We start from the raw sequence: 12,500 nt of genomic DNA, 5'->3' as shown, positions 1-12,500 counted from the left end.
GTGTAGTTCTGTCCTCTCAAATGACACCATATTGCCTCTATAGAGCAGTTCTTTAGACCAGGGCACATTGATGTCAATGGGACATTTGCACTAAAACCATGAGTTATACACACAGACGTGAAGATAGGATTCATCCCAGGGAAAGGCATGTTACACCATCCTTACATAACATTATATAGACATAATTATCAAACCCGGGGAGTGAAGTGGAAGTCCCTTTTTACTGGTCAGTAACTCTTTCTGCTGTTGCCATAGCCACTCGGCGGCTAGGTTACCAAGAACGCTCGGGAAAACGCTCCGAACAGAGCGGGGGTTTTGTCCAATCGAAACCGGGGATCAATATAAAATGTAATTTACAGCACTAGTGACCGCAGCAGGCCTCCTGTTAATTCACGACCCTGTCGTAATTCACTCTCCGTGTGTCAGAGGATCACTCCATAGGGTAGCACAGTACACTCTGTGTCCCAAACTATACCCTATTCCCATATGCAGTGCACTACTTTAGACCCCCGGGGGGCGCCCATAGAGCTCTGGTTAGAAGTAGTACACTATAAGGCTGTAATTTGGGACGGAGACTGCTGTATAAATATACAGTCTGCTGAAGCTGAGGGATAGTGCATTGCATAGGAGTGTGAGCAGCCGGGGTGTATTAGTCGTGGTCACGGTTTCTTCTTGGTACGGTGCACAGTACGTACTCTACACCCAGCGGCCATATGACGGGTCCATCACATCAGGTGGTTTTGGCATGTTTACGGGGCGTTACCAGAAGAGATGATGTCAATTAATGTTATTGTATGAAGTCACTGGAACCACGTTTTATGGAACAGACGTTCGCCAGACGTTCGCCAGACGTTCGCCAGACGTTCGCTGTTCGAAAGCAACCTGATCACATCGCGTGAAGTGTATTCGTCGCGTTAGTCACGTTCATATCATCCCGACGTAACACGCAACGTCAGTGTCTGAGACCAAATTGAGTTAGGCGTTTAAAATGATTAGCAGCGCCGCTACATTCAAGGCGGTTGACGGTGATGTCACGACGTACAAAGTGTCGTGTGCAAAGCCCAATCAAGATCCAACTGTGATCGCCGCGGTGACGCAGCCAGACGGAGCACGAGATAGTGAGCGCCATGCAACATACCCGTCGTTGTACGGGGCAGCCTCCCTGCGTGCGGGACCCAGAATGTCCATCTCTATAGGGTAGTCCTGTAAAGTCTCTAGGAATGCCTGCTTTGCTACGTTTCTACACATCAGGACATGGAGACATGGAGATGAAGCAGACATGAGTGAGACGTGAACAAACATGCGTTCCATACTGAAATACAGATGCAAGACAACAAGAATGTGATCACCAAACAACAACCAAACAACAACAACAAACAACAACAAAAGGAAATATCCAGATAGACACAGTCGCAAAGACAACGTAATCAAAAACCCTCATGGAACTATTCTAGTGTAGGCGTTGTTAGAACGTCTAGAGAACGTCTAGAGAATGTCTAGAGAATGTCTAGATAACATCTATAGAGTGTCTAGAGAACGTCTAGAGAATGCCTAGAGAACGTCTAGAACGTCTAGAGAATGCCTAGAGAGCGTCTAGAGAATATCTAGAGAGTGTCTAGAGAACGTCTAGAGAGTGTCTAGAGAACGTCTAGAAAGAGTCTAGAGAACGTCTAGAGAATGCCTAGAGAGCGTCTAGAGAATGTCTAGAGAGTGTCTAGAGAACGTCTAGAGAGTGTCTAGAGAACGTCTAGAGAACTTCTAGAGAACGTCTAGAGAACATCTATAGAGTGTCTAGAGAACGTCTAGAGAATGTCTAGATAACATCTAGAGAGCGTCTAGAGAATGTTTAGAGAATGTCTAGATAACATCTAGAGAATGTGCAGATAACATCTAGAGAACGTACAGATAACATCTAGAGAGCGTCTAGAGAAGGTCTAGAGTGTCTAGAGAACATCTAGAGAATGTCTAGAGAGCGTCTAGAGAGCGTCTAGAGAATGTCTAGAGAACGTCTAGAGTGTCTAGAGAATGTCTAGAGAATGTCTAGATAACATCTAGAGAACGTCCAGATAACATCTAGAGAGTGTCTAGATAACATCTAGAGAACATTCAGATAACATCTAGAGAACGTCTAGAGAACATCTAGAGAACATCCAGATAACATCTAGAGAACGTCCAGATAACATCTAGAGAGCGTCTAGAGAACGTCTCCTTCCCTCCGACTCCCCCTGGGGAATCTTCATACCTGGTATTGTACGAGCCCTGCCCTTCTCTGCACGCGTCCTGTTCTTCTCTGATAAACATTAGAGTATTCTGGCTCCTTCATGGGGTCGAGGAGGTGAGAAGAAACACAATGTCAGGACTTAGTATTACTGTAATAATCTCCAACACACTATAACACTCCATCCCTTTATAATGCCTGCTCTGTACATTTCATTCATAATACTGTGTTATAGACGTACACCTTCCTTGCTGACATTAAAAGAGAATGGCAAGCTCAACAAATATGTGTGTTCTATTCAGAGTCACGTAACACATCCTGAAATAATGGGACTGGTTGGCTCCCTGCACCATAGAGAGTAGAACATGCTTCCATAAGGGAATACTGTAGGTACAATGCAGATGGAAGAAATGAACCATCCACATGCAACGTCACGGTGCAGGGCAGGTTGAGACTGGGGTTGAGACTGGGGTTGAGACTGGAGCTGAGACTGGGGATGAGACTGAAGCTGAGACTGGGGCTGAGACTGAAGCTGAGACTGGGGTTGAGACTGGAGATGAGACTGGAGCTGGGACTGGAGCTGAGACTGGAGCTGAGATCGGGGTTGAGACTGGAGCTGAGACTAGAGCTGAGACTGGAGGTGAGACTGGAGCTGAGACTGGAGCTGAGACTGGAGGTGAGACTGGAGCTGAGACTGGAGCTGAGACTAGAGCTGAGATCGGGGTTGAGACTGGAGCTGAGACTAGAGCTGAGACTGAAGCTGAGACTGGAGCTGAGACTGGAGCTGAGACTGGAGCTGAGACTGGAGGTGAGACTGGAGGTGAGACTGGGGCTGAGACTGGAGGTGAGACTGGAGCTGAGACTGGAGGTGAGACTGGAGCTGAGACTGGGGCTGAGATAGGAGCAAGTGAAACATGTGAAACATGTTGTTGTGTTTTTGGGCCCATGGCATGGTGCTCCAGGCCGCTAGCGAGGTCTGTTGTTTGGCATGGTGCTCCAGGCTGCGAGGGAGGTCTGATGGTTGTCTCACAAACCCCTCGCTCCGGGGACCAGATTACATTTTTTATAAAGCGAGAGAGAGACAGAGAGACAGAGAGAGAGAGAGAGGAAACCGAGAGAGAGAGAGAGAGAGAGAGAGAGAGAGAGAAAGATAGAGAGAGAGAGAAAGATAGATCGAGAGAGAGAGGAGAGAGAGGAGAGAGAGAGAGATAGAGAGAGAGAGAGAGAGAGAGAGAGATAGAGATAGAGAGAGAGGAGCGAGAGAGGAGAGAGAGAGAAGAGAGAGGAGAGAGAGAGAGGAAACTGAGAGCGAGAGAGAGAGGAGAGAGGAGAGAGAGAGAGAGGAGAGAGGAGAGAGAGAGAGAGGAGAGGAGAGAGAGAGAGAGAGAGAGAGAGAGAGAGAGAGAGAGAGAGAGAGGATAGAGAGGAGAGAGGGAGAGAGAGGATAGAGAGGAGAGAGAGGATAGAGAGGAGAGAGAGGAGAGAGAGGAGAGAGAGGAGAGAGAGGAGAGAGAGGAGAGAGGGGAGAGAGGAGAGGGAGGAGAGAGGGGAGAGGTGAGAGAGGAGAGGAGAGAGAGAGGAGAGAGAGAGAGGAAACCGAGAGCGAGAGAAAGAGAGAGAGGGAGGAGAGAGAGGAAACCGAGAGCGAGAGAGAGAGAGAGAGAGAGAGAGATAGAGAGCGCGAGAGAGAGAGAGACAAAGATAGAGAAAACCGAGAGCGAGAGAGAGAGAGAGAGAAAGAGAGCGAGAGATAGAGGAGAGAGGAGCGAGAGAGGAGAGAGAGAGAAGAGAGAGGAGAGAGAGAGAGGAAACTGAGAGCGAGAGAGAGAGGAGAGAGGAGAGAGAGAGAGAGGAGAGAGGAGAGAGGAGATGAGAGAGAGAGAGAGAGAGAGAGAGGATAGAGAGGAGAGAGAGAGAGAGGATAGAGAGGAGAGAGAGGATAGAGAGGAGAGAGAGGAGAGAGGAGAGAGAGGAGAGAGGAGAGAGAGAGGAGAGAGAGGAGAGAGGAGAGGGAGGAGAGAGTGGAGAGGAGAGAGAGGAGAGGAGAGAGAGGATATAGAGGAGAGAGAGAGAGAGGAAACCGAGAGCAAGAGAGAGCGCGAGAGAGAGAGAGGGAGAGAAAGAGAGAGCGAGAGATAGAGGAGAGAGGAGCGAGAGGAGAGGGAGGAGAGAGGGGAGAGGAGAGAGAGGAGAGAGATGAGAGAGAGAGGAGAGAGAGAGAGGAAACCGAGAGCGAGAGAGAGCAAGAGAGAGAGAGAGAGAAAGAGAGAGCGAGAGATAGAGGAGAGAGGAGCGAGAGAGGAGAAAGAGAGAAGAGAGAGGAGAGAGAGAGAGAGAGAGAGTGAGAGAGGGAGAGGGAGAGAGAGATGAGAGGACCATTCTAATTCTATTAAACAAGTTAAAATGACAGTCGATGTGGATATTACTAATGGTTGGATATTACTAATGGTTGGATATTACTAACGGTTGGATATTACTAATGGTTGGATATTACTAACGGTTGGATATTACTAACGGTTGGATATTACTAACGGTTGGATATTACTAACGGTTGGATATTACTAACGGTTGGATATTACTAACGGTTGGATATTACTAACGGTTGGATATTACTAACGGTTGGATATTACTAATGGTTGGATATTACTAACGGTTGGATATTACTAACGGTTGGATATTACTAACGGTTGGATATTACTAACGGTTGGATATGGCTAACGGTTGGATATTACTAATGGTTGGATATTACTAACGGTTGGATATTACTAACGGTTGGATATTACTAACGGTTGGATATTACTAACGGTTGGATATTACTAACGGTTGGATATTACTAACGGTTGGATATTACTAACGGTTGGATATTACTAACGGTTGGATATTACTAACGGTTGGATATTACTAATGGTTGGATATTACTAACGGTTGGATATTACTAACGGTTGGATATGGCTAACGGTTGGATATTACTAACGGTTGGATATTACTAATGGTTGGATATTACTAGCGGTTGGATATTACTAACGGTTGGATATGGCTAACGGTTGGATATTACTAACGGTTGGATATTACTAACGGTTGGATATTACTAACGGTTGGATATTACTAACGGTTGGATATTACTAACGGTTGGATATTACTAACGGTTGGATATTACTAATGGTTGGATATTGCTAATGGTTGGATATTACTAACGGTTGGATATTACTAACGGTTGGATATGGCTAACGGTTGGATATTACTAACGGTTGGATATTACTAACGGTTGGATATTACTAATGGTTGGATATGGCTAACGGTTGGATATTACTAACGGTTGGATATTACTAACGGTTGGATATTACTAACGGTTGGATATTACTAACGGTTGGATATTACTAACGGTTGGATATTACTAATGGTTGGATATTGCTAATGGTTGGATATTACTAACGGTTGGATATTACTAACGGTTGGATATGGCTAACGGTTGGATATTACTAACGGTTGGATATTACTAACGGTTGGATATTACTAATGGTTGGATATGGCTAACGGTTGGATATTACTAACGGTTGGATATTACTAACGGTTGGATATTACTAACGGTTGGATATTACTAACGGTTGGATATTACTAACGGTTGGATATTACTAACGGTTGGATATGGCTAACGGTTGGATATTACTAACGGTTGGATATTACTAACGGTTGGATATTACTAACGGTTGGATATTACTAACGGTTGGATATTACTAACGGTTGGATATGGCTAATGGTTGGATATTACTAACGGTTGGATATGGCTAACGGTTGGATATGGCTAACGGTTGGATATGGCTAACGGTTGGATATGGCTAACGGTTGGATATTACTAACGGTTGGATATTACTAACGGTTGGATATGGCTAACGGTTGGATATTACTAACGGTTGGATATGGCTAATGGTTGGATATTACTAACGGTTGGATATGGCTAATGGTTGGATATGGCTAATGGTTGGATATGGCTAATGGTTGGATATGGCTAATGGTTGGATATGGCTAATGGTTGGATATTACTATTATTTTTATTATTTTTTATTTATATTTTTTCTTTTCTCAGGGAATGCCAGTATTGGTTTCTCTTTCCATCTCTCGCACTTTCTCTCCTCTCTTCCCTCTCTGACTCTTTCCCTTCCTCTCTCTATCCCTCCGTCCACCATCTGTTCAGCCTCTCCTCCAGGGAATACCTGTGTGGGATTAGTGTTGTAGCTGTACCACGTTTAATCAGTCATTACGTCACTAACTGTCTTTCCACAAACTGAAATGAACGCTCATTTTCCTGTTGACTGAGCCCACCGTGAGGAGGAAGGAACAGACAAGGATGGAGTCCCAAATTGCACCCTATTAGGGCTGGGACTACTGTACTGTAGCTGGCTGTACTCCATGCCAAATTAAGTCCCTAACTCTCCTGTCACTTTTGGTTTTAATTAAATATATCTACATTTGGATTTTAAATCCCCAAAATGTAAGTCTCAGCTGTATTACTCAAAGTGACACCCTTCCAACCACCACTATTCCCTGTGGAGAAATATCTGTCTGGTTTACATTTGTATACATCTAGCTGATATCCTTGTGGTTTGGGTAGAAATAATCAGTCCTTCCTGTTGGAGCAGCAAAACAGGACCATGAAGCATCACACAGCATGTTGGAGCTAAACCTGCCACTCGTTGATTTCCCCGTCCTATGGCTGAGGACTGACTGACTGACAGAGAGACAGACTGACTGACTGAGAGACAGACAGACTGACTGAGAGACAGACTGACTGACTAAGAGACAGACATACTGACTGACTGACTGACTGACAGAGACAGACTGACTGACTGAGAGACAGACAGACTGACTGAGAGACAGACTGACTGACTAAGAGACAGACATACTGACTGACTGACTGACTGACAGAGAGACAGACTGACTGACTGAGAGACAGACAGACTGACTGAGAGACAGACTGACTGACTAAGAGACAGACAGACAGACTGACTGACTGACTGACTGACAGAGACAGACTGACTGACTGACTAAGAGAAAGACTGACTGACTGACTGACAGAGAGACTGACTGACTGACTGATTAAGAGACAGACTGACTGACTGACTGACAGAGAGACAGACTGACTGACAGAGAGACAGACTGACTGACTGACTGACTGACTAAGAGACAGACTGACTGACTGACTGACTGACTAAGAGACAGACTGACTGACCAACTGACTGACTAAGAGACAGACTGACTGACTGACTAAGAGACAGACTGACTGACTGACTGACTGACTGACTGACTGACTAAGAGACAGACTGACTGACTGACTGACTGACTAAGAGACAGACTGACTGACTAAGAGACAGACTGACTGACTGACTGACTGACAGAGAGACAGACTGACTGACTGACTGACTGACTAAGAGACAGACTGACTGACTGACTAAGAGACAGACTGACTGACTAACTGACTGACTGACAGAGAGACAGACTGACTGACTGACTGACTAAGAGACAGACTGACTGACTAAGAGACAGACTGACTGACTGACTGACTGACTAAGAGACAGACTGACTGACCAACTGACTGACTAAGAGACAGACTGACTGACTGACTAAGAGACAGACTGACTGACTGACTGACTGACTGACTGACTGACTAAGAGACAGACTGACTGACTGACTGACTGACTGACTAAGAGACAGACTGACTGACTAAGAGACAGACTGACTGACTGACTGACTGACAGAGAGACAGACTGACTGACTGACTGACTGACTAAGAGACAGACTGACTGACTGACTAAGAGACAGACTGACTGACTAACTGACTGACTGACAGAGAGACAGACTGACTGACTGACTGACTAAGAGACAGACTGACTGACTAAGAGACTGACTGACTGACAGAGAGACTGACTGACTAACTGACTGACTGACTGACTGAGAGACAGACTGACTGACTGACTGACTGACTGAGAGACAGACTGACTGACTGACAGAGAGAGACTGACTGACTGACTGAGAGACAGACTGACTGACTGACTGACAGAGAGACTGACTGACTAACTGACTGACTGACTGACTGACTGACTGACTGTCTGACTGACTGACTGACAGACAGACTGACTGACTGACTGAGAGACAGACTGACTGACTGACTGACTGGCTGAGAGACAGACTGACTGACTGACAGAGAGACTGACTGACTGACTGACTGACTGACTGACTGACTGACTAAGAGACAGACTGACTGACTGACTAAGAGACAGACTGACTGACTGACAGAGAGACTGACTGACTAACTGACTGACTGACTGACTGACTGAGAGACATACTGACTGACTAAGAGACAGACTGACTGACTAAGAGACTGATTGACTGACAGAGAGACTGACTGACTAACTGACTGACTGAGAGACAGACTGACTGAGTGACAGAGAGACTGACTGACTGACTGACTGACTAAGAGACAGACTGACTGACTGACTAAGAGACAGACTGACTGACTGACAGAGAGACTGACTGACTAACTGACTGACTGACTGACTGACTGAGAGACATACTGACTGACTAAGAGACAGACTGACTGACTAAGAGACTGACTGACTAACTGACTGACTGACTGACTGACTGAGAGACAGACTGACTGACTGACAGAGAGACTGACTGACTGACTGACAGAGAGACTGACTGACTGACTAAGAGACTGACTGACTGACTAAGAGACAGACTGAGAGACAGACAGACTGACTGAGAGACAGACAGACTGACTGACTGACTGACTGAGAGACAGACAGACTGACTGAGAGACAGACTGACTGAGAGACAGACAGACTGACTGAGAGACAGACAGACTGACTGACTGACTGAGAGACAGACTGACTGACTGACTGACTGACTGACTGAGAGACAGACTGACTGACTGACTGACTGACTGACTGACTGACTGAGAGAGAGACTGACTGACTGACTGAGAGACAGACTGACTGACTGACTGACTGACAGAGAGACTGACTGACTAACTGACTGACTGACTGACTGAGAGACAGACAGACTGACTGACTGACTGAGAGACAGACGGATTGACTAAGAGACAGACTGACTGACTGAGAGACAGACAGACTGACTGACTAGTGAGGAGCAGCTAAAGACAACACTCGTCAGCTCTACTTCACACCATGAGGATCTCCTAGCCAGACACCATGAGGATCTCCTAGCCAGACACCATGAGGATCTCCTAGCCAGACACCATGAGGATCTCCTAGCCAGACGCCAGGAGGAGCAGACCAGAACAGAGCCACTCTGTTGTTTCACCACAGCTTACTACACACCATGAGGATCTCCTAGCCAGGAGGAGCAGACCAGAACAGAGCCACTCTGTTGTTTCAGCCTGATTATAATTACACGGCCAGATGACACAAAATCTTGCATCCCGAAGAGCACCCTATCCCCTATATACAGAGAAAGGTGCCTTCTAGAACCTAAAATGGTTATTCAGCTGTGTTCCGATAAGAGAAACCTTTGAAGAACCCTTTTTGGTTCCATGTAGAACCCTTTTCACAGAGGGTTCTACATTGTTCTATCTGGAACCAAAAAGGGTTCTCCTATGGAGACAGCTGAAGAACCCCTTTGGAACCATACATTGCACTACTTTTGACCAGGGCCCATAGGGGACGTAGCCAAAAGAGCCTCTCTCCCTCACTGTCAGGACCATTGACTTTTGACAGGAACACTCTGAAAGGAACACTCGGAGAGGAACAATCGGAGAGGAACACTCGGACAGGATCACTCTGACTGGATCACTCTGACAGGAACACTCTGACAGGAACACAGGAACACAGGAACACTCGGAGAGGAACACTCTGACAGGAACACTCTGACTGGAACACTCGGACAGGAACACTCTGACAGGAACACTCTGAAAGGAACACTCTGACTGGATCACTCTGAATGGATCACTCTGACTGGAACACTCGGACAGGAACACTCTGACAGGAACACTCTGACAGGAATATTCTGACTGGAACACTCTGACTGGATCACTCTGACAGGAACACAATGACTGGATCACTCTGACTGGAACACTCGGACAGGAACACTCTGACAGGAACACAATGACTGGATCACTCTGACTGGAACACTCAGACAGGAACACTGACAGGAACACTCTGACTGGAACACTCTGACAGGATCACTCTGACAGGAATACTCTGACTGGATCACTCTGACAGGAATACTCTGACAGGATCACTCTGACTGGATCACTCTGACTGGAACACTCTGACTGGATCACTCTGACAGGAACACAATGACTGGATCACTCTGACAGGAACACAATGACTGGATCACTCTGACAGGAACACAATGACTGGATCACTCTGACTGGATCACTCTGACAGGAACACAATGACTGGATCACTCTGACAGGATCACTCTGACAGGATCACTCTGACTGGAACACTCTGACAGGATCACTCTGACTGGAACACTCTGACTGGAACACTCTGACAGGATCACTCTGACTGGATCACTCTGACAGGAACACAATGACTGGATCACTCTGACAGGAACACAATGACTGGATCACTCTGACTGGATCACTCTGACAGGAACACAATGACTGGATCACTCTGACAGGATCACTCTGACAGGATCACTCTGACTGGAACACTCTGACAGGATCACTCTGACTGGAACACTCTGACAGGATCACTCTGACAGGATCACTCTGACAGGAACACTCTGACTGGAACACTCTGACTGGAACACTCTGACTGGATCACTCTGACTGGATCACTCTGACGGGAACACGTTTCTCTTATTTCCCAGTGAATCCTATTCTAAAGCTAGTACAGTATGCAGCCCATACAGTCAGCAGCCAGTCAACCAGCCAGTCAACCAGCCAGTCAGTCAGCCATCTATCCATCCAGCCCACCCGCCAGCCAGCCATCCATCCCGCCTCATGAAGGGATATCCACTGTCTGGATAGTACAAGAGTCATGCCTCAGCCATATTATGGTATTATAATGGGATGGCATCATACCTCAGTCATATTATGGTATTATAATGGGATGGCCTCATACCTCAGTCATATTATGGTATTATAATGGGATGGCCTCATACCTCAGCCATATTATGGTATTCTAATGGGATGGCCTCATACCTCAGTCATATTATGGTATTATAATGGGATGGCCTCATACCTCAGTCATATTATGGTATTATAATGGGATGGCCTCATACCTCAGTCATATTATGGTATTATAATGGGATGGCCTCATACCTCAGTCATATTATGGTATTATAATGGGATGGCCTCATGCCTCAGTCATATTATGGTATTATAATGGGATGGCCTCATACCTCAGTCATATTATGGTATTATAATGGGATGGCCTCATACCTCAGTTATATTATGGTATTATAATGGGATGGCCTCATGCCTCAGTCATATTATGATATTGTAATGGGATGGCCTCATACCTCAGTCATATTATGGTTTTATAATGGGATGGCCTCATACCTCAGTTATATTATGGTATTATAATGGGATGGCCTCATACCTCAGTTATATTATGGTATTATAATGGGATGGCCTCATACCTCAATCATATTATGGTATTATAATGGGATGGCCTCATACCTCAGTCATATTATGGTATTATAATGGGATGGTCTCATACCTCAGTCATATTATGATATTATAATGGGATGGCCTCATACCTCAGTTATATTGATGGTATTATAATGGGATGGTCTCATACATCAGTCATATTATGGTATTATAATGGGATGGCGTCATACCTCAGTCATATTATGGTATTATAATGGGATGGCCTCATACCTCAGTCATATTATGGTATTATAATGGGATGACCTCATACCTCAGTCATATTATGATATTATAATGGGATGGCCTCATACCTCAGTCATATTATGGTATTATAATGGGATGGTCTCATACCTCAGTCATATTATGGTATTATAATGGGATGGCCTCATACCTCAGCCATATTATGGTATTATAATGGACAGCAAGCTGTAAGAGGAAGCTGATTTCATTCAACCATCAGGCCAACACGTCCACACATTATGTAATTTTAGGGACAGGAGTGATCCATGATCACGTGACCTGACAAGGCAAACTCTAGGATCAAGTTAAAGGCTGAATGTTCATAACTAGGGCCCAGAGAATTTCCTGACTAGGTTACACGATCAGGGAACAACTCCAGTCCCTGGTAATTCTATATCAGGTGTCTCCAACTCCGGTCCCTGG

General features: G+C 45.6%; 1 protein-coding gene across 2 annotated transcripts in view; it reads right to left on the bottom strand.

Annotated features, from left to right (window-relative positions):
* Positions 1-12,500, bottom strand: part of tenm4 (teneurin transmembrane protein 4) — a 678,489-nt gene that overhangs the window by 380,347 nt on the left and 285,642 nt on the right. Inside the window, exons 5-6 of one of the 2 annotated variants that reach the window (XM_036964775.1) lie at positions 2,243-2,317; positions 1,139-1,240 (exon numbers count right to left, since the gene is read on the bottom strand). In XM_036964775.1, coding sequence (XP_036820670.1) covers positions 1,139-1,240; positions 2,243-2,317 — 177 coding nt within the window. The remainder of the gene's footprint in view (positions 1-1,138; positions 1,241-2,242; positions 2,318-12,500) is intronic. The other variant, XM_036964776.1, reaches the window with a different exon arrangement.

This window comes from Oncorhynchus mykiss, chromosome 27, assembly GCF_013265735.2.
Source record: "Oncorhynchus mykiss isolate Arlee chromosome 27, USDA_OmykA_1.1, whole genome shotgun sequence".
Taxonomy (NCBI): Eukaryota; Metazoa; Chordata; class Actinopteri; order Salmoniformes; family Salmonidae; genus Oncorhynchus; species Oncorhynchus mykiss.
The sequence above is the reverse complement of the archived record's forward strand: the minus strand, read 5'-3'. Positions and strand labels throughout refer to the sequence as shown.